The sequence below is a fragment of the Dermacentor variabilis genome, chromosome 6 (assembly GCF_050947875.1).
Source record: "Dermacentor variabilis isolate Ectoservices chromosome 6, ASM5094787v1, whole genome shotgun sequence".
NCBI classification, from domain to species: Eukaryota; Metazoa; Arthropoda; class Arachnida; order Ixodida; family Ixodidae; genus Dermacentor; species Dermacentor variabilis.
The window spans coordinates 157,494,106-157,520,688 of NC_134573.1; the positions used below are offsets into that span (position 1 = coordinate 157,494,106).

Below are 26,583 nucleotides of genomic sequence, written 5' to 3' on the forward strand. Positions count from 1 at the left end.
ACCACCCGCTAGGTGGAGAGAATATAGGGATGTCTCATTTTCCTTTAATTACTTATATCGCAGAACTAGTATGTAAAACCCTTGCCTTTGCTCCGAGTTGACAAATTCGACTTCGCCCTGCTAACCGCATGGTTAGCTCAGATGGTAGGGCGGCTGCCCCCGAAAAGGCGGTTGTCCCGGGTTTGCGTCCTGGACCAGGACGAATTTTCCTTGAACTGCGACGCTTTTCTTTCGAGGAACCCATATGGGTTTCCTTTGTAGCAATTGCTATTATTGGGAGTATGTCTCACTTTCCCTTAATTCTCTCCACCTAGCTGGTTTCCGCAGAACTATTACATCAAACCCTTGCCTTTGCTTCGCGTTGTTGACAAATTCGACTTCACCCTGCCACCTGCTAGCCGCCTGGTTAGCTCAGATGGTACAGCGGCTGCCCTGGAAAGGCGGTGCTCCCAGGTGTGAGACCAGGACGAATTTTTCTTTAACTGCAACTTTTTTCGAGGAACCCGTATGGGTTTCCTTGGCGGCAATTGCTGCGATTAGGTAGATGTCTCATTTACCCTTACTTCTCTCCACCTAGCGGGTTTCTGCAGAACTATTAATTATCATGTCATCAGCGCGGCTCTCGGAATATGCGATTCATCATCAGTTTTGTCACATTTTTGGACTGTACTTCTGTTCAGGATAAGGCCACGAATGAGACTAGAGGCTTGAAATAGTCGTACCTGATACGGAAAAGTTGGCGCTCTTTGGTCATACCTGACCCTTGCGCCATTAAACCTCGAGCATCATCATCTGATACGGAAAAGTGGCGGTAACTCGCCAAGGAAGACGTCTTCAAAATGTACTTAATGAAAAAAGTGGTCAGCACCTTTCCTTACCCGAGATGAGCAACAATTGGCAAAAAAACACAAGCCCTACGACAACCAAGGGTGGTAAAGAAGCAGTGTTTTATTGGTCACCAGCCTGTCCCCCGAAGTGTGTGTGTGTGTGTGGTTGCAGTGAAAAAAGGGTGTATCTACAGTGCATCCGTATGATACAGGGAACAAACACAAAGAACCATCGCCAACAAGATGACGCGAGGAGATATAACTTAGACGTATGCTTTTGTGTTTTTGGACAGCAAGTGCCTCACTAAGGGGTGAACAGAGAAAAACGAGGAGGGCCACCTACAGCAATCTAATGCACGTCTGCAGAAAAGCACGAGGGAGACCATTACATTAGCGCATGCATCGTGTGATATTCTACAACTATGTACAGCAATACAGCAGCACGCAGGGTGGCCTGGACCGGCTTTTGGACAGAAGGCGACCGAGCCTTTTAATTGTCTGGAACTCTAGCGCAAGTGTGAGATACCCCCACACTCGCGAGAGTAGTGAAGAAGCACAATTAAATCTCAATAAGAGCCAGCTTCAACAGCAAAGAGTTTTTAATCTATAAGCAAGCAACAACACAATTAAGCATGACACCCACTACCGTCCGATTATTCTATTATTCCCGACAGTAGGTTCGGTGCCATTTTACGAAACAGCAGGATGGTGCGTCGTCAACTTGCTACATACAAAAAGGTGCCTCGTAACATGCTACACAGTATAATCGTTCATGTTGAATGCATATGCCTCAGCATTTAGCAGCGTTGTTCTACAATGTAAAGGCTATGCTGAATAAGTTTTTTTATGTACATGGCAGCAAAAGATATGGGATGATTACATAATTTGAAAGCTTGCAATGAAATTAAGGTCCTTCAGCTACCAAGCAGGGACATGGACTGGCCAGTCCTCAACTATTGCAAAAGCCTTGCCAAGAACTACGCATGTGCAGCTAAGGACAGCATGAATGCTTGCATTGCTAAACCTGCTGAAACTGCACGGGCACAACTTACCGTCTCTAACCTTTTTTTTCCTCAAGAAAAAATGCTGAGCAACACTGAGATATGAAACTGAAAAAATATTCTGTCCACTTTTTAAAAGAAAGAAAATGGTGGGGTAGGGTCGCTTACAATGTTAGCATGTTTCGCAGCTCCACAAGCTATGCTAATTCATTCATTAGGACTCGGCAAAGAAACTGGTTTGAGTGCAGCGATGCTGACTGCACATAAAAGTGCAGAATGAATCCAAGCCAGAGCAATTCCAATTGCCGAAATTGCTAACCCTCCAGCATTGCAAGCTACTTTGTTCATTCCGCACAATCTTTCCAAGGCCCCCCTGACAAGATAAAACTTCCAAAGCTAAGTGTCTCCAAAGAAGCAATTGTCCAATGCCTCAATGTGGCATTATAGAATAGTCGAGTACAGGCCACCCCGTGCCTTCAGCCTATATACAGAAGAAAATTAGTCGCTGCTGCCTCCTCGTTCTCCATTATGGAGGTTCACATCACTGCACCTCAGCTCAATGGTCCACAACCACAAATAAAGACGAGACAATAATTCAAACAGTGCAAGCATCTCAACACATTAGCAACGCACAAATGATGCAGAGGTGAATCATCAGGCCTTAATACATGTCAGCAGTATTTCTACTGAAACCCCCTCTTCCATACAGGAATTTCTGTCTTTGGCAAGCTCTGAAAATGTTTGCCAAATATGTATATACAACTTTTGTGAATCTCTGTTTCTTTTTTCTTTTTGTCGTGGAATGGTATGCTTACACAAAAACGTAAAAAAGCAGAACCATGTGTGCAAAATGCATAGAACTCTATGTGTAAACAAAAGCTAAAAAAAAGTGCCAGCGCACTCTTAAGGTAAACAAAAAAACTCTACAGCAGTGTGCCTCTTGCACTCTTAAGAGATGTGTGCGCACAGCTTTTTCTCAAGTGTACCATTTCTTGCAACTAAAAGCTTCCACGTTCTTGAAGATGGTATCTCCTGCAGTAACCAACAGTAAGAGAAAAAAGCATAAATAAATAAGAATTAAGGTAACAATGATATTGTAACATCACTTATAGACTTCTTTCATGCATACCACTTCTTGTAAAAGAACATGCCCACTGCCATTAACCCCTTACGCGCCATGGACAAGCCGAGTTCGTCTGCAAACATCTAGTAAAAACAGCCAAAGCTGAGCGCAGCCATAGTCTCCTAGATAACTTCTGTGCCTGCCGGATGATCGGTGAACCAATGGGAAGCGGCCATCGTTGGAACTATGGCAGTGATGTCAATTACGTAGGCTGGTCTCAAGCACGCTTTTACGTTTTCGGTGCTCGCTGCTGACAAAAGAAAGCATGTGCATCAATAAAAGAGCAGCAGCATACTTCTGCTTGCAGAATTATTAGCGAAGCAATAAAAAGCAGTCGCTGTTGGAACTTCTGCTGGGGGGCACCACTTACATTGCGGTCTCCAGCTAGGCCACTCCACTCAGGCGACTATTTGAACCATAGTGTTTCTCACTATAACACCTAGAGGGAAATCTGGCACCACCGTCTACGGGAGTTTCCTAAGGGGCGCTGTGCCGTCATGGGAATGACAGTATATGTCTGCGAGGCTTGTGTTGGCTGGTGTTGTAAGAGGCTTTGTCTAAAACGTGGATATGACTACACAAATAACGCTTCCCTAAAGTAAAATCTTCATAAAATGTTTTCATTCTCGTATATTACACCTTCCAATGAAGTTTACTCACCTACAACGCATAACCAAGCGAAGAAAAGCAAGAACAGACGACGAACTCTTCCAAACCGAGCACGAACCTTGTCTGTCCTCTAACTTTAGCGGCCTGCTGATAACTTCTATGTTTCATATAATTGTACATGCAATAATAAGTTCTCATAACTAAACAAAACTTGTTTTTGTGTAACATTAAGGCTAAAACAGCTTTTTACATGCCGTTTCAGTAGAAAATGAGTCACTGACAGACGGAATGGTACTTGGCAGTCACGTCTTCAGGTGACCTGGCTCTCTGAGAATGATGCCAGTCCGGAGTCGCAATATACCAGCGTTCCGAGGCATACCATAGCGCAGCAACGCCAGGTTTCCCTCAAGGTAATATAGCGAGAAACTATGATTTGAACCGCCTGCAGCCGCCACTCAAAACCATTATTGTATGAAGAATGCAAACAACTTCGGTCATCTGCTGCCGCTGCTCTACGGCAATGCCGTACCATGTTCGCCTAGCCCCTAATGAGGGTTGCCGATACCCTCAAAATGCGGGCTCTCACCCTACGTAAATGGTGCTTCCATAGATATGGCCATATTGCAGTCATCCAGCAGGAACAGAAGTTATTTAGGAGGCTATGGCATGGCTCACTGACTATACTTTTATTCTCTTGCAATTTTCATTTTTATTGCAAAACATACTTCCCACTGACTTTGATTTCCTTTATAGTGGTGCTAAGCTGTTAAGCTTCAATTTTCCAATAAATGGTTGAAATATTGAACACAGAAATACTTTAAATATTGTTTACATTGGTTTTTTGTAAAGGATTCCACAGTAAGAAAAATGGCTGTTTTGGGGAACAATTTAGATTAAAAGCATGGCATGAATGGGATTGAAGTGGCAAGTCCTTATATTCTACAGAATCCAAGAGCCCACACATACATACACAAACTCACGTAAAAAAGAAGCAATGACGCTGCAATGTCATATACAACACCAGCATTAACAAATCTCAAGCCAGCACATCTGTATACCACGGCAAACAAGACTAAATCCTGCTTGCAACATGTAACATGTATTTAACAGATTCACATAAAAAAAATAAAGAAAAAGAGAGAGGTCATTAGCTCTTTCACGGCAGAATTCCAATCACCAGCAAATCAAATGAGGCACAAATGACAACAGCTTCAGGCGAAAACATGAAAAAGCCTCAAAAACAAAGCCAGATTAGACGACACTAATCAGTCTTTCTCGCGAGTCTGAGTTCCCATGTCGGTGGTAAACAATGCAGTGCGACTTCATCGCAACGATACTGCGTGAACATAAGTTTTACTTTTGCACTCAAGGGGGGGCGGGGGGTGCATTCGGGGAGGCATACAGCAAATGTTAGTGCAGTCAATCACCAAAAAAACAGCATGGCAGCATACCACACTGCTTCACCCATGCGCGTTTGCTTCAGACCAGTTCAAGCACATGCACAATTCATTATGAGGTATGTTCTGTCTATGAAGAAGCATGCATGTCTCATGCAAATAACTTCACTCAGGTGTTCTGCACCGAAAAAGAAAAAAGGCAAATTATAATAGCAAGCAGCAGCAGTAGCAACAACTCAGTCTCATGTCTGTGTACTTGCTGGAAGCACAAGGAGTGGGTGAAGTGGCACACAGATTCATGCACAATCCAAACAGAGACTGAAGCACAAGCTTGAAAATGCCACTGTAGTGGTAAGTACAGGCTACGGCATGTTTCGATGCAATGTGAAGCGCAATAGCCTTTCATGTTAAACAGCAGTGAATTTCACAGTTCATGCAAGTAGACATGTGGCATTCTGTTCACGAACTATAATGCTATAAAACTTTGCAAACAGAAGAATTAATTGTGGCATTACCCTAGTTCTGAACTGTAAAAAAAAAAGTACCATACACAATAATAATAAATAAGCTTTCTTAATTAATGCAAAGTGTGGTCAGTCCATGCACTTCTCGAGATGCTGTCTTGTTTGCTTATACCTAAATAATAACAATATGGGAGGGGGAAAAAGAACATGCCTACGCAGTTGAGCTCAAGCTCAGACGTATGCCAGAGTAAACTTCCTGACCACTGAATGTATACATAAAATAAATTAAAATGGGAGATAAATGATTTTCATTCGTGTTAACAGTGGTTCATTCACACAGCATGTGCCCGCCCTTTTCAAAACATGTCAAGTGGTGAAATACAGAAGAATGCTCACCAGCATTTAACACCTGCCTGAAGACACGTCAAACTTAAGCACTGCCGCAACACACAAAAAGAAAGCTTCAAGTAAGCACACGAACATATATAGTGACCCACAAACAAATATGACCAGAAAAGTGGGGAAATAGGCATACAGAGATTTGTGCTACCAGCAGTTTTGTGACATGATTCAAGCACAAGGCAATAAAGGGTAGCTTGATCTTGAAGCCTGGCTTACTATGACACACAAGAAAAAAATAACAAACCCTTACACAAGGACACAACACAAACAGAAGAGAGCCTTCAATTCTACATTAGCAGCAAAGGCGTTTTACACGAAACTGACAATCAGGATGTCATCCAAGCGTCCACAACAGCAGTTCATGAACACCTTGCCACATGCTTTACAGTTGTTTTCAGTCACACCTGGATGTCGTGAGCGGGATGACGGCGATGCACAAAACCTCCATGGGGTAGGTCAATGCACATTGGGAGCAGAGGTGCTCCTCACCGCAGCGTTTCTAATGAGTCCAGTGATACTGGATGACAATGCATGTGCTTAGCTCACTCACTGCTTCCAAAGAAGAGCCGCACCAGGTAGCTTCCACCACAAGGGGAACACTTATATTCTGTTCTTTTGTTGCCAGAGCTGGGGCAACAGTCAAGCTTAGCCCAACTGCAATGGACACGGTTCAGCATCGCCCACAGTGCAAGCTGGTGCCCAACACGACAACCTGAGACCACCAACCTGCAAGAGCACACACCATCACCAGGAAATGTCTCACCGAAGGTCCAGTGTCCTGACAACCTTGGAACTGTCCTCAGCCCTCAAAGGTTGGTGGCAATCGTACGGGGGAGGCGTCGGTGATTCGTGCAGGGGCTCTTCGTCCATGAGTGGTGTACCCGGGTCGTCGTATTCGTCGAACGTCGCCTGCTCTGGCTCAGTTGCCGCTGCAGGGACCGGAGGCGGATGCACAACCTGTTGGCAGTAGGTTGGCACGCCAATCTGCGGCGGAACTGGGTAGGTAGGCGCCACGGAGAATGCAACAGGGGCACCACTGGGCATGGCCAGGTAGTTCAGTGTGGCTGCATCATAGTGTGGCGGCGGGTGGGCCATGGACGGCAGGTAGGCGGCGGGGACTTCTCTGAAGGGTCCCACAATTGTAGGATGCGGCACAACCGCAGGAGCTAACAACTGAGGGGTGACTGGGGCCATGGTTGATGGTACCATGACTGGAGCCGCAATGGGCGGCAGTGACGGGCTCAGCAAAGATGCTGGCGGCTTGGGCATGTCTCTGAACATCGGGCTTGACGGAGGCCCCAAATGCCTAGAGAAATCTTCGTAGCGGCCGATGGGGGCAGCTGATGATGACAGTGACAACGAAGGGGGAGCTGTTCTTAAATGGGCCATTGGCATATGTGGTGCCATTGTGGTCCGCACAATAGAAGATGGGAGTGAGGTTGGTTGCATGGGCCTAGGAAGAGGTGGTGTGGCGGAACGATGGCATGACAGTGCAGATCTCGACATGCAAGAGGATGACGGTCGAGAAGGAGGCAGGGGAGCTGACGTTACCACCATGGGTCTGTGTACACTGGATGACGTGAGCAAGCTTGACACAGGCCGTGTTGCAAGAGACGTAGAGATGGCTTTACTGGCTGGTATTGAAGAGACTGCAGGTGACGATGTCTTGGGTGTTGTAGTGGCTGTTGTGATAGGAAGCAGAAGTTCTAGAGGCGAGATGGCAGATGATGTAACCATTGAACTGCTTTTTGGGGCTGAATGAATGACCGTGGAAACTGTGGAACCAAACCTGGAGAATGACGGAGATGTAAGGGAGCCAATTTTAGGCATCACATGCTGTGCAACAGTGGCCAGGCTGGAACTGATTTTCGGTGCTGAATGTACAGAGGCAGCAGATGGACTGCTGCCCTTCATGGCTGATGAGACTACTGCTGCCATGCTGAACGAACTACTTTTGGAAGTTGGGAGGGCTGATGCGCTGACATGGCTGCTTTTTGGGCTGTGAAGGGAAGCTCCCGCTGACAAATTGCTTCTTGGAGTCAATGTCATGGGTGATGAGGAACTGTTTCTGTGTGTGAGTGAGGTTGATGTGGTGGTTATACAGTTGCCTCTGGAGGAAGATGATGCCACCATGGAGACAGTCGTATCAGCTTTAGACGTTGAAGCTGTGATGTTAGCAGCCAGTGAGTTGTTACCTGTGGGAGTCGTAGCACTGATGGTGGAACTTATCTTTGATGCTGATGCCAATTTTGAAGGTGCCATGGTCATTACAGAACTGCACCTTGTATTTGACACAGTATTGTTCTTAGTTGAAACTACACTGGCCGTGATGGTGCTTGACTTTGAAGAAACAGCAGTGGCTGCTGCAGAGCTGCTCTTGGAAGAAGCAACACTGCCTCCTGTGGACAAACCTTTTAAAGAGGCAGCACCTGCCACAGAATTGCTTTTCAGAGGCAGAGCAGCAGCTGCTGTTAAGGAATTTTTTGCAGAAACTGTACTTGTAGTTGTGGAACTGCTTTTGGAAACGATGGCAGAAGTCACCACAGAAGAGGTTTTTAAAGCAGCTGCTGCTGATGATGAATTAACCTTGGGTGCAACTTCTATGGGCATAACACAGATGGCTTTGTCATTTAACATTATGTCTGTAGGTACCGTAGAATCATTTTTCATAGATGGAGCAACAGTAGGTACAGCAGGAGAACTTTTAGCAGAAGGAAAAGCCGTTGTAACGGAAGAATTGCCAGTTTTGGACGATTCGACAACAGGACTCGTCTTGGGCGCCGACAGGCTAGCAGTTGTCACCAAGGGAGTTCCTGAAGAGGAGGCACCCGCGCTGAAGGATTCGACTGCCCGCACATATGTGGGCACTGACGTTGCCGGTGTCTCAGAGGTTGATGCACCAGGTGGCTCACACGACATCGATAGCAGCGGCAGCGCCTGACTGTTCTCACCAGCACCAGCGGATGCATCATTCTCTGCAGGCTCTACTTTTATTCGACCATCAAGGTTGGCCGACAAAACCAATGGCTTCTCAGGTGTTGCTTCAACTTTGACCTCCTGCTGCTCTTTCGTGGCAGCAGTCTTCAGGGACTGCTGCTTAGGTCCATGCACTGCAGATGAATGGACCTTCTGCAGTTGCTGTGCTTTGGATTCAAAAGAGGAGGACTTGGAATCAAGCTCCTTAGCCTTCTCCTTTTTCTCCTTGGGTGCCTTGTGCTTGTCCCCACTGTGCTTCTTTTGTGTCGACGACGATGACTGCATCGGTGCCGCAGGTTCCTCCGGTTTTCTTTCGCCTGAGAGCGCCTTTCCTGGCTCCAGCTTAATCTTTTTGACTGATGGTTCCTTGGGCGGCTTTGAGTCGGCTTCCCGCTTGCGGGGCTTCGAGTCCTCGGCTTTGACCTCTTTCTTGACGGTCACGGCTTCGGGACTCTGCGCAGCAGTGGGTGGAGGCGTGCTCTCCTCTGGATAGTACTGGCGCAGACGCACATGCCAGGCCACGCTGGCCACGGCTGTCACCGTGCGGAACTGGTGCACAATGTTACGTGGCAGAAAGTAGATGTCGTTGTCGCATAATGAGATGCGGGAATACCGGATCCCTTCTCTGCGTAGCTGGTTCAGCTTGGCGTCTTCAACCCATTGTATGCACTGCATTAAACCAAATGAGAGTGAGTGCATTTTTTTTTTTGTTCTTTGCGAAACCTGCAGCTGTCCTTAATTATTCTTTGACAACTGTAATAATGAATAAAAACACCAAATTAGCTGCGTGCTAGGCCATGAAAACGCCAAATTACAGCAAAGTCTCAGAATGAAACTGCTTCGTTCAAAGGTACATCGATATTTGCTTTTTTTTTAAATCGCATCATTTGCCATTCAGCAGTAGAAGGATTCCACTTAGCATGGAAGGTAAAATGCTGTGTTTTATATCTATGGTAATTTGCCATTACTATGAAGGAGTACCGGATTAAGGCAGGCTACCAAAAAACACCCCGAAAAAGACACACCTCAACACAAAGGGAAATGCAAGAGCATCAGCAGCAAATACTCGCAGCTGTGAGCATATTCAAAAGTGGTGGCATAACGCAACTAGAGAGTTCCAATGACTTCTCACCTGTGAAACGGGCGGCTCGTGAAGGTCTAACTGAAGCTTTTCCACCAGCTGGTTGAAGTCTCCAGCATGGAATGCAACTACATCTTTGGTGATGCGGTTGGTTTCCCCCCTGTTGTACACATAAAATAAAAAATGCTTAGCATTAAGTTCTGTTTTTGTTCTCATCCCAGAGTTTTCATTCCAACACACACTCCAACATAACATCCGTCACTACCACTTAATTTTACCCACTTATTTCATGATCCAGTCATTTATTCCAAAAAGAATGTGCGCGCGCGTGAGAGAGAGAGAAAATGAGGGGGAAGAGAGCCTCAAAATGCTTTCCTGGGACGAACGCCACACCTGCATTCTTAGAATGGTCAGCCAGTTTCTGAAATACTTTCAATTTGTGTGGCAAAATGGTGAACACGACAACTAAGTGGAGTAGCTGGTCAGTGGCTTAACCAGCGAGCTGAAAGTAACGTACCCCGAAGGCAATTCATTGAGAAAATGACCAACTAATTATGCGAGGTCTACCTTGCCCAAGACAATAAAAAGTGGCCTAGAAGCTTTACACAGTTTTGAACTTCTTTCTCCCACACACTCCTTTTCGAATTAGCTTATGTCAAGCCAGTCAAGTGCAGTTCGCAACCATGAAAGGCCCAACACCACTCACCCTGTGTTGCAACGGACGGCCTTAAGAACACCCACAGCAGCAGTGGTGAGTCTCTCAAAGCCCTGTCCCACATGGTCCGCATGACACTTTGTGCGGTCCTCAAAGAGCATCTCGCGCGGCTCCGAGGCACGAGGCAAGTACTGCAATTTGCGCAGCTCATCCCTGCGCCTTGCTCCTGCCCCTGACACGCTGTTACGTTTGTTTGGCGATCGTATCAAGTCAGCTGTGGGTACCAGCTGCTCACCAGGTCGCACCCACAGGATGGGACCGTCATTGCTCTCCTGCGCAGCAGGAGAAATTGGGATGGTTAGCTTGAAACCAGCAACCACAAGTGCTCTACTACTTACTGGCAAAATTCACTAAGACAGTGCCTGTACATATAACCTGCACCAACATGTTGCTTCAACCATTAATATGCCATTGTCATAGATAGTTCATCAAGTGTGCTTCTCCACAGTGAACTCCTCACCACCTAACGGAGGCTCAGGATAGGTCGTATTCACTGCACAGAGGGTAGCAGAACGGAGACTCAGGCAGGCAGTCTGTTAAGCACGAAGTCACGGGTTCAATGCCCATCCATGGCAACCACATTTATATGGGTGTGCAATGCAAGTATGCTCAAGTGGTCTTAGATTTACGCAAATAACGAACAACCCCCAGGTGGCCAAATTAATCCAGTGTTTTCCACTATGGCATCCATCATAGCCCCAGTATTGCTTAGGAACAGTAAACCCCATTAAGGAATGAACATTGGTTGATTTCTATTTAAGGTTGCTATTCAAGGATTTCCAGGTTGCCATTTAAGTGAAGATGAAGTGGGTGATATGCATGTACCAGTTCTCTGCTGTGTGTATGATCTAATATCATGAGCCATGCACATATTCCACAGCATAAAACACTCTACCTGCGCAACAAAATTGATAGTTTAAAGATTGGCTGAATTGCCATTGGCTTGGTTAACTGTGTTACATAAGGCTGGCTCAACAAAGTTTATCACATCCTTTCGAGGAAAAAAAGTAAAAAGAAAATGGATGTATAACCTTAGCAAATACTAGCTGCATAAGCACTGCTTAGGTCCTTATAAAACCAACCCAACTTCATTGCAAAGAAAATCTCCTGAAGCAATATTGCTTGACGTGTCTAAATATTGATGCTTTTGACTGCTGCTCTCTGATAAGTGCAGTGGGACATTTTGTTTTAATTTTCCACTGACACTGAATGCTACCTTTCTGCCAGGCCTAGTTTCAAAACACAGCTTGCTCATGAAAGTATAAGTTTCCTTATTATCTCATTACCTTATTGTCTTAGCACTGTTAAAAAGACATCTTCGATATGAGCTGTCTTTATGCACTAGAAGCCCTTTATGCTAGCAGAAGTTTGTTACTGACACAAGTTACTCGGTTCATTGATTTCATGGCTTATACAATGCATCTTGATTACATAGGACTCAAATTCTTCAGTTATTCTTATAAGTTAATTTTTTGGGGTAGTATTTTGTTCATTGTGTATGCATTTGCTTGCCAAAAGCAGCATTACAATGCTTCACTCCATCTGACATGGTCCTGGTATCACTCACAGAGGTTTGCACAAGATAATCTAAGCTTAGCAAATTTGATCCAGCAGTTGTACTCCAACTACTCCGCCACCATTACATACCAATCCTTGGTGCAACATAATCTTCTTTAAGGTAAGCCAACAACAAAATACGTGTAAACAGCCCTTTTTAGTATGTCAGAAGTAGCAAGGTAAACATTTTTTTTAAACTGTTGTTGTGATCAGCATGGCCATAGTAACGTTTACATTCCCTCTTCAACTTCCAGCGACAGGTTTAAGATTTGTTTTTTGACCAGGAAATACTCATTATCGTAAGAAAAAACATACCTGCAGAAAAGGTGCGCGTTAACTCTTTCATCACCATGCCTGTTCAAATCAATCACCGGTGATCAATGCTTTAGATCGCTGATCTCGACATGTTGGAGCCACTTCTTATCCACTTAAGGCCATCCAGAAGTTAGTACAGGCACTGAACTTTCAGAATCAGTTTATATTTTCGCGCTTCAGCAATGTAGTGATTTTTGATGAACCTTGCAACTAATGCTCATATGCTGTAGCGAAAAGAGGCATGGCTGTCAGCTTCTGCCATGCTCGAGAAAGAAGCATGCCGCTCACGATTACGCTGCACAAGCATCAAAATCTTGTAATCAAATGACTCCCAGCAAGTCAAGAATTAAATTATATCGCCAGTTTTGCCATCTGACAGTGCTGAGCGGTGATAATTAACCGAGTGAACTAGTGAGCTTTGGTGTAGAGTCCGAGTTGTTTTATTCTGCCAAAGTGCATTTCTGAAGGTCTACCGCATGTCCAACATGTGGACCGGCATTTTCAACCAGTTTACAAGAGTTTCGCTTTCACTTCTCTCATAAATTCCAGACGAAGGGTACTACCGGTGTCACTGTGTGCCGCTGTGTTGCGAGAAAAGCCTCGTGCTAGAAACTGTGCTGCACCGGCACTTCCATTTAGTGACGACGACTGGAATTATGATTCTGAAGATGACAGCCAAGCAGATTCAACTTTTCATGGTGACAATGTTTTGAGCCAGCATGGGAGATCTGCAGCTATTCACTGGTGAGTCTCCTTTAGGGCCATGAGTGGTCTCCTTCCTCATGCGCGCTTATCCGCCTATCTTCGTGCACAACTTGAGAGCTCTACTGAATATCTTCAGGGTGCATACTTCACTTAGTTATGATGGGCTGCCATGGGCAGCGAAGAAACTTCCGTTCATGCCAAGAAAGCCGCCCGTCGCACATTTTGGCCCAGCACTACGGATCAGTGCAAGACATTTTACAACAGCATCGGATTTCTTTCTAATCTTATTCTCTACAGAGGTGATGAAGACAATCTGCAAAAATGCGAACAGATATGCTTGGATGCCTAATCTTCTAGTTGCCCAGCTACGCTGAGAGCGATCAGTCCTGGAAGAGGTGTATGACTCTAAACGAACTGTTGAAGTACGTTCGTTGGACTTCTCATCGGACCATCCTCAGAAGATGCCAAAAAAGGTGGAACTGCAATATGTGTTATGCAGACCAAAAATTTGAACAAAAACCACACATGTTGTGGGAAAGGTGTGGAGTGCACCAATGCTTCACAAAATTCAGGAAATACTTCACCACATGGCATGAGTGATGAACTGGTTTTAGTTTCTTTTTTGTACCCGAAGAATGGTGGTGTACTGAGCATTTATTCTTTCAGACACTATACCTGTGTTATTTATATTTGAAATGTATATTCTGAATTTCCTGTGATATTAATGTTCTTGTAGATATGTTTTTTAATTGTTTTTATCAACTGGCAGCAAAAAAATGACGTTTTTTTAGAATTTTTATCTTTTACCTAATGAATTTTTATGTCTTGCAACATATATTTTGGAAAGAGCATTTCATTATGCACAATATGTTATGCTGCAATGTGTGCTGGAGTATTATTTGTAGTGGTAAATAATAATAATAAATTATTTTCTCACAGTAACGAAAGAGTTAAAGGGGCCCTGAAATGATTTTGTACAAACATACTGAGTGGTTGGGGTAGGTCCTTCTGATCATCAAGTGACACATTTAAGCTCTCCACAAAAAGTGCGTAATTTGTTCTAGGGTTTCAAAAATGTACATCACTAGCGATCACAGTGGTGCCGCTCCCCTGAGCTTTCAGCCGACCCGCCCCAATTGACATGTGTCGCCCATCTGATGTCAGTTCAGCGAGCTATCCGATTGGCTACAGAGGTTGCATCATATATAATTTTTCAAACTTTATGGTGAACAAATGTTTGTAATGGCTGGAATGTTGTTTAATTTGTTTCCATAAAGTAAAAGTAACAGAAAGAGAATACACAATGTCACTACACTCAGGCACTTCAGGCACAGAGCAAGTGTCATCTGCTTGTATTATGTGCTCCGTGTTGACACGAGCTGCGCGGTCAGTGTTGGTCTCAAGCTTTCCTTTCGCGCACACCGTGGTTCGCCCTTGTTGTGTTGTGTGCTGCAACACGGGCGAACATAGTGATCGACAATATGTCAAGGTGTGGCATCGTGTCTCTCTGTAAGGCAGCAGACGAGCGGAGTTGCTGCAGCACATCAGACTGTCGGTGCCGATCAGTGCCAAGATCCACGCATTTGCAGTCATTACTTCACGCTGGAAGATTACTACCATAATAGAGAGTTTTAATGTGTCTGGTGTTCAGGTAACTGTAAGTACAAGCAGACTAGGCGTTTTAGTGGATGAGCAGAGGTGCAAATGTGGACGGCCTGCATGGTGCAGCCATTGTGGCACGGAGTTCAATTAGCCAAACATAGAGCTAATATAGCAGTAACCAAGTGTATTCTACTAGTGTAAATAGTGTAAATTTTTGGTAGAAGCGTAATCGTGAACACGTCTTTTTAAATCTTCAAAATGTTTTACACTTGGTTGCAGCAATAGTTATCACAGTAGTGGTATACTATAAAGGGGCTTAAGTTTACGCCTCCACCCACTTGCTAAAACACCCAGCTCGCCTGCGGTTACCGAAATACCGCACACGCTTGGCGCTGTGGCACAATGACCGCAACGCACACTGCTTGGATAGCTCTCACGGGGGATTGATGTTCAGGCGGCCAGCGGAAAGGCTGGAGAAGCTTCGCGCGCTGGCTCCAAGACAACCGGAAGCAGATGATACCCAGAGCCAGTGAAGGCAGAGCTTAGCCCTGATCCCTTGGCTAACGAGTTGAGAAAGAAAAGTCTGGATGGGGAGGAGGGTAACTTGTAATCATCCGTAGCTCTCTTAATCATGGTGCTAATGTTTTACTGTAGTTGTACCCTATATGTCTACGAAATTTGTCCAAACTGTTTCAGGGGCCCCTTAAAGGTGTCCAAAAGGAAAGGCTTACATAATACCTCCCATCGCAACATCTCTCAGGACAGCGTTATGATAATATGTTAATGTGTACAAGTACCGTTTTTACTCTAACCTAATGCACACTTTTTCCCCGACAAACTGCATAAAAAGAATTGTGTGAGCGTTAGAATCGAGTACAACCCTAAATCTGTGTTACCACATCGCCATCGGCATTTCAATATGGGCGCCTTGTACGCGCTTCGAGCCTAGCTGCCTTAGCTTCCTCCATGTGCTGTAGTACACATGCTTACATTAGTGCACTGTCCGTCGTTCCATTTTATGCGTTTGCTCTATCAGCATGGAAGTGCCGATTGCGAAGACATACCGAGTGCTCATCACATCGCCGCAATTAAAAGGGAAGTGATCATGTGTGTGGAGATAGGTGGAAATCGGGCCGCATCGCGGGCGTACGGAGTTTACGAAACTTGCGTACGGGACTGGCGCAAACAGGAGAGGCGTTCTACTCCAGTGGCTGCTGCGTAGACACGGCCGTGTGGCCCCTATTTTGAAAGCAATCTGCAATATGGAAACAGTCTAGCCATCTAGGCCCACCGCACTGTGTTCTCGTCGCTTGGTTCACATTGAAGCGAGAGGCCGCACAAAGGTCAATTCGCTCGCTTCTGCTACAGCACCTCCTCACTCCAGCATTCCCATAAAAAGTTTCCACCGTCGTTGAGTGAGACGTGTTCATGTTTGCTTGTGCGTGTGTGACACCATGCTTTTAAATTTAGTTAGGAAGTGAATGTTTAAAAGTTTATATGGCCAATAAATCTTCTATCCTTACTTTTCGTATAGCTGCCTACTAATTTGCTAATGTAATCGATGCTTCGCCTTTTGGGCGAAACTGCAACTTTTTTTTTAATCGCAACTTTAGTGCATTGGGAGTAAATCTCTGTTTTTTCAAATGAGAGAAAGTTGTATTTCTGTATGAAATAATGAGGTAAGTGGTACTGTAAAGGACTTCCTTCTAACATGGCAAACAGGTGCGCGTTACAATCGAGGGCGCATTAGAATGGAGTAAATACGGTACTTGCATGTTATATTTCTGCTTGGAATAACAATGAAACCTGGTTACAATGGACGCGGACATAATGAATTATCACCTACATCAAACACTGTTGAATACCTGCTGTATTAGCATAGTGCTTTTGGCGTCGTGCTGCTGGGCCCGACATCGCAGTATCAAATCCCAGCCACAGTGGCTGCATTTCGATGGGAGTGAAATGCAAGGACACTCATGTAACGCGCAGTGGGAGTCAGTGAAAAGAACCCCAGGTGGTCAAAACTGATCTGAAGTCTCCTACTATGGTGTGCCTCACAATCATACTGTGATTTTGGCATGTAACACCCCAGAATTTAATTAACGTCTATTTATCAATCATCACACACAACTGCTCATCACAAACTAAAATAAATAAAGAAAAAAAGAAAGCAAAACGTGAGTAACATAGCAACTGGTAAGTAAGATCAACCTTTAAAAAGGGCTGTCATGCACCAATTTCTCATTTCTTTTTGTGTTTACATTATGCAAATAGTCACCAAGTTGATTAAAATTTCTGGAATGTAAGAATTTCGTGTTTTTCTGCCATAATTGGTGTATGTGGAGTTTAAAGTACTTGTCTGTTTTTCTAAGGAAGACTGCTTTGTTAACTGCCGTCTTAAGTAAACTTCTAAAATAGTATTGTGTCAGTACAGTGTCACAAAAAAGCTGGTGCACCTGTAGTATTTCCAGCATACTGCAAAATTTCTTTTCTGTTTGCTTGCTGTAAGTCGCTTCTGTAAGCTAGTGTTCGCACAACTCTTTTTATTGCTTTAATTATACATTGCTTTTTTGTGTTCTGAACAGGACCAATGTAACGTGATGTCATAAGTCAGCAGTGACTCAACCAATTCTTTCAGGGCACTTCCCCTTAGGTTGTACATAGCTGCATTGATTGCTCTTAATCGATTACACACAAACACTACATGGTGGTTCAAGGTGAAGTGCCTATGAAGTAACCTGCCTAAATACTTTACTACTGGTTCCAAATGCAGCACATAAAGCTCCCAGTGTAGTTCTTCTCCCACGTTCGACCCCTTGACCAGATTGTGTTGAAAAATTCTAATAAAATAAATAAATAAATAACTGTAAAGATTTCCTTCCAAGGGACATACAAGCTCATTTCTTAATATTGCAATAGAACAAGGTGGATACTAACTTTGTATTTGGTGAATTTACCTCCACCTTGTGGATTTATGCCAATTTTTTTCATTGAGATATTGAATTAGCTAGCACACAGCAGCAGATATAGTGCAGTACCGTATTTACTCACATAATGATCACGCCTCTAAATTTCGCCGTCAAAATTCGATTTTTTTAAATTTCCCGTGTAATGATCGCACCCCGAACTTGCCGCAGCGATATGTCGTGTGCCAAGTCTAGCTAATATTGATTGCGCTTACCCACTGTCGAATGCTATGCGAATGACTCTTCAAGACAAACCAAGCGGTCTGCACGCACCAAACATTCTTAAGTAGATGCCTCATTTCATTACCTTCATCGCTTTCCGCCCTTCCATGACTAAAAGGAAGCTGCGACCAAACTTGCCTTTATTATGTGTAGGCTTTATAATGGTTGTGGTCAACAACAAAAAAGGCGCCTTTCGATTCTTCTCCTCTGCACTCGTGGGCACGAAACAAATCGCAAGCGGCAACGATAGTAGCCACGTTTACACTGTTACGTTAAAAGTGTACCCTATTCATACGCCGACGCTTGTAACACAGCTAAGATATTTACCCACCCTTAGCGGAAACGTGCCGTATTAGGATAGTAGTGAAGACAGATGCCGCAGTTTCCGCAGCATGCTGGCCATGTGTTTCTATGTCACTGGCAGCTAAGCGCGCCCATCTGTTTTTGTCCCCTCAAAGTGGACATGGCTATGTTATTGCCGCAAACTTGCCGATATTAACAATATTATTCATTACTGATACGGAAGAAACTGTTTCAATGCATGTAATGTACTCACGAGAAGAAAAAAAAATCATGTTCGGTGCATTCGGCTTGCTCAGCCGGCCATCATTTTCGTTTTGGTGTCCCGCAGCAAACGTGGGACAAAAAAATTTCTTTTTCTTTTTGCGGGAAATTTACCCCCGCGTAATGATCACACCCCTGATTTTGCGTCAATTTTTCTGACAAAAAAGTGTGATCATTATGCGAGTAAGTACGGTAATTTGTAATCACTGCACTGCATATACAGTGCTCCAAGAAAGAAAACAATAAATTTTGATTTTAACAGTGGTTTGAACATGAAATTCTTTCAAAGTACTGCACAATTCTTGCAAAGTAGCTCTGTTGTTTTGTCAAGGCTATGTAATAGCAAGTGGCTTTCCTACATGTGTAGCCCACATAAATGTGCAACTCAGGCTAAGCTAGTGGATTACTCTTGAGTTCTACAAAATTTCTTCAGAACATCCATGCATAAACATACAACTGAAGACCTGAATGCCTCCATAAATTTGTTTTCCCTCATCTACATCTCACCGGTGTCCAGATAGCAGTATTTACTACTTGAGCACAAGAGAAGTGCTCTTTCATGTAGTGACATTCTGTCACCTTTCTAGAGCTTCCGGATACTCATTTCTTTAAGCCAGAAAAGCGGAAGACAAAAAGTTGCCAGGCTGAGTAATTATATGTGCAGCAGTTCTTTCCTTAATAAGGATTAATTAAATTTCAAGTACTGCCTCTAGAATTTCAATATGGTGTAACCAAGCTTATTCTGCGTCAATGTTATCCTTCCAGAACAAGAAACGTTTGCTTTCAATTTCAGAGCAGTAATAACTCCATCAGTACTGTCTGACGGGGTATGCATTTCATCTACTCTCAGGGCCCAAGGATTACAGAGAAAAGGAAGGCAAGAAATATATATAAGAAACAGCAACGTACTAAGGGACTAACAAAGACTTAATCGTGATTTCCCTGCTCACCTCTGGCGACGCCAACTTCTCACGTGACAGGGGACCCCAGGGCATGGTGAGGTACAGGAAAGGGCACTTCTCGAGTATTGCCAGGAACTCGGGGAAGTAGCCGCCCACTTCCTCGTGCACAGTGCCCACCAGGCTCAACTGATGCAGGGGACCAGCTCGGTATGTGCCGCTACTGTACGTTCGCCCGACCTGCACGCACAGAGGGGAACAACGCAAGAAACAAAATTGGTAACGCCCTCTGCCTGGCCAAATGGTGTACCATTAAGGAGAGATGTAGACGAACGTAGGGAACGAAACAATCAGATGAAGACATATGAAGTGTGATTATACCAGGTAAAATCTTAGCGCAGAGACAGACAGAAAAAGAGATGATAGACAAGTGCTAGCCAGCAACAAAGGTTTATTTTTTCGAGCTGCTTACTTGTGGCACCCCTACCCATAGGTCAGGAGTATTAAGTGGTTACTCCCTCATACCCACTCGCAATATTTTCGTGTGTACTCCCGCAGTGTGCGAGAATACACACGAGTGTACTCCCGCACACTCGCGTGTACACACATTCGTTCGCGAGTGCGCATACCAACCAACATTCATTCACGTTCGCAGTCACTGCTATTCACACTTGCTTGCACCCACTCACACACGTTCATACTCAAGTCCATTCAGAATCAACAATAACAGAATATAATTCGTACTCGTGTTAACCGGTGTTCACTCCCATTCATACTCAAACCCATTGTCACTCACTAATGCTCACTAACAATCCTACGGCTGTTAAATAGGTGTGGAGCAAGTCTAAGTCAACGTACTCATGAAAGAGTATGCCAACCGAACCTGTAATGCCCCTTAGGTGTTCTCTGATCAAATGGAATTATAGGTCTTTAGTTCAACCAACACATAACACCAACCAAAACTTCCGATCCCATACCAGATCTTGCTTGATTTTTCAGACATATGTGAGCATGGTGTCGCAAAACAGGAAATGTAGCGGCCATGAACAAAGTTGCCGTAATTCAGGTTGTTACCTTGCTTCCATGCATTATTAAAGCTAAGCTTTTTTGTGGCAATTGACAGGCATTAATGAAGGTATATGACAGGTTTATGAAGAGGACTTTGTCCTCTTCACAGAGTGTTGGTGGCTCTTAAGTTTAACAAAACTGGCTTCTTGTCATTGAAATCAGCTTTTTCGGCCTCCCTGATTATTGTGACATTTTTTTACTGCTCTTTCCGTGTAAAAAAGAATTGGTCTGCGACTATACTTTCCCTAAAGTTTGAATTTCAATATAACAAAGTAAAGTGCCGACTTACTGACTTCATTATGCATTGATGCTTAACTGTATGAGCAAATTCAATAAATGCTTTTTTTTTAAATCTTTTATCTTTTTCTGTGCTAAAAACAAGTCGAACTTGTACGGGCATTCCCTTCAGTCTACTGAGTGCCACAGATGAGAGGTAACTGTTTTGTCACTTTGGTAGGAATAATGTGCTATTAAGTGGCACTAACCCAGAAAATTGTTTATTTGAAGGTTCAGTTGCGGAAATGAAACAGATGACTGGCTTCCCTGGGTTTTAAAAAGGGCGGTGTGGAGTAAGGCGGTAGCAGCAACAATGGCCATCTTTTCAGTGTTGGAATCATGGTGTTTTTGGACAGTTCTTCACCTCAATAAACAATTAGATATGGAAAGCTCTAGTGAGTCATGTTCAGAGCTTCAAATTAGTATTCAAGTTTACAAGGAAGAATCAGAGCCTCCTGAGCAGATGCGGCTCGACAAAAACATTCTGCGGCCTGCGCTTCTGCAACTTCCTTTCTGTGCCATGCCATCAATAATGTGCTGCATGGAGGACAACAAAAGCACACTTGACTTCTGTTCCAAGAAATATTGTGCTTCTTTTAAGCTGTTTCTGCGGCTCTGCCTATGTGCAACTCAGACAAAAAACATTTTTAGTAAAAGACAACAGAGAATAACAAATGAACTGGTACTGATACTGCAATAATGAGAGCTTTTTACAATGAATCAGTTACTTTAGAAATTTAGAAGAAAGTTAGGAAGAAAAGGTCTTGTTTAATGCCCTCTCAACCATTAAAATAAAACCAAGTCTTCTTTTGGGCTTTTGGTTTTAATGCTGTTTAGTGTATTACTACTTATTTGTGCGTGGGCTTTTGGGTACACAAGGAATAGCAGCTTTTGAGTTTTGTGAATCCCTTCTGCTAAAACAAAGGAATTTTCGTAGTCCCTTCAAGTTCATCTTAAGCTTTTCAGAGTCAATGACGTAAATATACGGCGCTGCAAACGAGTCCAAAATAGCCGATGCCGTATACTTACAATGCCGTCTGTATGTTTATAAGCCATGCCAAATTCCTAAGTTTTTCATTCCTGGCATGTGCTGTCACTATGTGGGAATACACTGACTTTTTTTCTCGTGCCTCCCTCTCTCAGTTTTCGTTGCATGGTTTGTTCCTGCATGTCTATATACTACCGCTCGCGCACTGGCACGCCCATGGCGGTTAATCTGGGTTCTGTTCCACAGGTGATTTCGGCTTCTTGCACTCGCAAAACTGCTGCCTATCTTGTTACTAAACGCTCAAAGGGCGACCGCCTGTTACTGTAGATTTTTATTGCTCACAGGGGTGCGTATACGAAGGATGCTGCTGCGCATGCGTTTCCTTTCCTTTCTTTTTGGAGACTCGCGAAAACTAATTGCCTCTGGTTGGCGATAAGGTGAAGATTAGCAGAAGTTTGTCACAGGTTTGGCTTTTTTGATGGGCACACAACCATACAGTTTTCCTGAGTGCGCTCATCTACGCAGGTCGATTACACTATGGACGTAAATATTAGTGTAAGAGCAGGAACATTTGAGACTTGCAAAATAGTCTCGCGTGCGCATTTTCTAAGTCTTCAACTATGTGTATAACAATGCATCATATTCTTAATTCTTATAAGTTTATTTCCTTTTTTTATTGGTATTATTCATGAATAAGCAGTACATACATACCAACGCGAAATATTTGTTCCTCACTTTACGGTCACCCTTGAATAATTACGGTAAACTTTTTTTCAAAATAGGTCCTTCTGAAGAATTTAAATCTGCAATAACAAAAGTCGACCCTGGACGGTCGCATATGGCAAAAACAAGTTGACCCTGAGAGGGTTAAAAGCAGTCTACCACTACATACACAAAAACACATGAGATCAGCAGAATGCAAATGATGTTTACTAAACAGCACTTACCATTTCCTGAAACTTGACCATGGAAGTGGTCTCAATGTCTGAATGGCGGCACAGCACCCCACACTTAACCACCTGGTTGGGGTGGTGCTCGGCAAAGTAGTCGACAAAATCGGGCATATCTTGCGCTGCACCGTGCACAATGCCCATGACGTAGCGAGCCACACCTGGCGGATCTTCATAGAATGTTTCCTGCAACGCAAAAAGAAATAAATCATGAGGAGGAGAAAAACAAACTGCCTCACAATATCTGCAAAGGGGAATGCGAGCTACAGCAACAGAATATTTAATAACATTTATTAAAGTTTTTTACCCTCAAATAGTTTCAAGATACCTTGAAAGTTCAGAAAGGGTAAGAAAAAAGAAAGTAACGGGGTCTACTAAGTGAGCAAATGCATTGCATTTAGCATACCATTTGTGTGTAGGCAGGTCACATTTAAGAAGCGCAGGTGAACAAGTCAACATGCCCAAAAAAAGGAGCAGTAATAGAAAACCTACATTAGGAACAACATCTATCTACCTAATACTTGTGTTTGTGATGTGCTTTCCTCCTACAGTTTGTTGCAATTACATTTTATGTGTTTTCTATTAGGTATTAGGAGCCAGAGGTACACCTCATGCTGATGTTCTCTATGTTTTATATGAATGAAACCTTTCTGCTGCAAGTTGTGCCAATGCAATTTATTGTCACCCTCCAGCGCATACAGAGTTTATAGGAAAGGAACCTGGTCAGATGTGGAGTGGAATTTTTCATGCTTAAGCCCAATAGTTTCTTATAAACAAAAGCACACTATAAGAAAGTGCACAAGTAGATAAATAATAAATATTATTTTACAGCATAACCATGCCAGACTACCCTATGAGCCAAAGCAATGCATGTATTCTAAACAAAGCAAGCTGACATCAATAGTAGTAAAAAAAGAGCTGGCTAGAACTCCAGCCCAACCCCATTATAGGTTGAACTATGGCTTCAGTCAGGCTGCCTTTTTCTCACCTCTACCATACCCTATGTAGGATGCAATCTCATATGAGTAGTTTACCATTCTTATCAACAAGAGCTCCTGATAAGCAGCACACAACCGCAAGGTATGGGTGTGCCAAAACAGCTTTGCCTAAGATAGCAACAATCCACACCACGAATGAAATGTTGGTCAGAACAAAAGTGCAGGATAGCAGCATCCTGTCAGAATGAAACACAAACAGGAAGGTTTTTGACTGTGATGTGTGACCACGGCATAACGCAGCATTAAATATGCTCTAGCTCCAAAACTAAGCATCTTTGAATGAATTAATCATGACAGTGTCAGACACACTGGCCTATGTGGAAAAGGAAATGTGCACCATCTCTTTTCTTTACTCACATTTCCTTTCAGAATGACTGTACATGCACAGCAGCCTTAAGATGGAAGTTAAATGCTGAATAGTCTTGAATGCGATGTCTCGCACCGAAAAGCAAAGTTTAGAATATTCTAGATATTTTCACAGTAAATGCTTCATTTAGAATACAAAAAAATTTTTTACAATAAATATTGACGAAAACTAGGCACTATGAGATTCACAAGTCTAACTCTTCAGCAGAAAAAACTTAAATAGCCGCAAATCACCTCAGCAGAAATCTGCAAGGTGAAGGAAGAGCTTCCTTTGTAGCATTGTGCTACTATAGACGAGATTTTTGTTTTTACAATGACATACTGTAATATCTGCGGATATGAACGTTTAAAGAACTTTAGCTAGTGCAATACTGTCGTATATGGCATAACAATTTCACATAAACTTCGTGCCGCTTCACTATGTTACTTTGTTTCAGAGTTTAATCAGCTGTAATTTACTGAACTGTAATATCTGCGGACAGCGCCAGACTTTACTAATAGGAGGTGACCGAAACGTGAAACAAATTTTCAAGGAGGTGTAAGAGTGTTTTCGGCATTAGTTTCACAACAATGACGAGAAAATTAGCAACAATTGCTGTTGCAGTTTGTTCTGGCAATAACAGAGAGCTGCATGATATCAAAAAAACTTTTTAGCAGTTACGATTAGTTCTTATATTACAGAGTTTTCATCTCTACAGCCTTCATATTACACACCAGGCACCAGCTCCATGCCAGCATGCGCTGCTACATTTTACTTGCATTAATTACAAGGACATTTGTGACCACATTCTCTCACAATTCACAGGACAGAACATGTCACCACAGATAAGTTTTTCATAAAATCAACACAATGTGTCAAAATCCTTTCGGGGTTAATATTTTGCTCACTGAGATAGCAGTGGCAGCAGAAAACTAGCAATGTAAATGCCTGTGTTTTGCAGCAGTGCTGTTTGTGCAACTGCTGTTCTCACTTAAGAGCCTAAAAGCCAAGCCGAAGCTGCACCCTAACCTGAATCCTCAAAAAGGTATCTGTTCAAGTAACCAGCGAACTATACAATTTCCATTACGTTCTAAGTGCTGCAGGTGTCCTGTGACGGCAATCCCATGCGTTACAGTAAAAGTAATTAGACGGAGTGGGTTACTATGATGGAATTTGCAGCATTTTGTGATCAATGCTACGCAGAGTCCTTAAAAAATAACATCAGCGAGGCCTCATCTTCACTTGCTATTCAATAATTGGGTCCATTGTTAAATAAAAGGTAGGCCAGGTGATAACACCATGCAACTATTCACTAAAGTGGGCCTTCCTAGACCTTCCTAAACTGCCAATACTGGCTAGAAGAACCAGAGGGACCGATTTTCGTTAGTCACAACCATATGAAGCTAAGAAAAGCATAAGGAAAATTATTTTTTTCTCTTAATTGATACGTTGAAACAAAGTAAAGGGAAATGAACATGGACAAAAAGCTACTTTTCTTATTGTTACAAAAGCAATTATACGGACACTCCAGGTGCATTTTGGCGCCATCGCCGTGATGTTTAGTATAAAGACCATGGGTGATGACATAGTCACGATAACAGTGTATTCTGAGAATGATAACAGGTGAAGTAGGCCGAGAATGATAATTGTGTTGTGTCGTCTCCTACTTTTTTGTTTGGTCCTTATGTACAGGACCCTCAGTATTCAGAATGAATCCATACAAACTAGCTCAATTATTGACTTCAATGATTACATTAATACACCCACACATCACAGCACCTAAACTTTCGAATGCAATGAAGAAATCTTCTATAATCTCAGCCTCCCAACAGCAGCCAGTTTTGTGCTGCTGGCACTGTAGTTTGGGGTTCAGTTCTCCGACTTCGACTGAGCCATGGCACGATAACCTAGGAATCTATTTTAGGCTTAAAAGATTTATTTAGAAGAGCCCGCATTCTCAATTTTACCAAATGCACCATGTAGCAGTCAGCGCTATAATATAGGTTATACAGATATCGGCAGAACGAAACATGCTTGAAGTATCCAAGGAATGGCAATCGCATTAGTTGCCCTATTCAATGATACAGCATCGAACAACTTAACTTGCAGATGGCAGAGTACACGGCATGTTCCTTCAAAAATAACCAAGTGCCAAGCAAGTCTGGCAATCAACAGTATATTCAGAGAATGCAGAGTAGTTAATTGTCAGCAACATTAGCAAAATGTAATCGGCACACTAAATGTAACACAAGACTTACACAAATGCAACTTGGCATGACTTCACTTCGTTCCCCAGCGATATTTCATGCACGGAAAAGTTCACACTAAACATTTGTGATCCCACTTTTCTTCCTGTGATTATAGGGCGCTTTCATTATAGAAAAATGGTGGCAGAACCCATCTCATGATCACTGTAGGCAGTAATTCTTAGAAATTCTACCTAGTAATTCTTCTTTCGCACTTCCCCAAGGACACTTGGTACCATCTAGTGCCGGCGCTGCCACCAAGCCTGCCCATGGCCCCCACAATGCA

The 26,583-nt window shown here is 43.4% G+C and overlaps 1 protein-coding gene across 1 annotated transcript in view; it reads right to left on the bottom strand.

The window, feature by feature from the left end:
• Positions 1-928: 928 nt before the first annotated feature.
• Positions 929-26,583, bottom strand: part of LOC142585545 (uncharacterized) — a 36,382-nt gene continuing 10,727 nt past the window's right edge. Inside the window, exons 4-8 of the mRNA XM_075696378.1 lie at positions 22,705-22,893; positions 19,477-19,665; positions 10,587-10,867; positions 9,932-10,040; positions 929-9,468 (exon numbers count right to left, since the gene is read on the bottom strand). Of these exons, the coding sequence (XP_075552493.1) occupies positions 6,583-9,468; positions 9,932-10,040; positions 10,587-10,867; positions 19,477-19,665; positions 22,705-22,893 (3,654 nt within the window). The 3' untranslated portion in view covers positions 929-6,582. The remainder of the gene's footprint in view (positions 9,469-9,931; positions 10,041-10,586; positions 10,868-19,476; positions 19,666-22,704; positions 22,894-26,583) is intronic.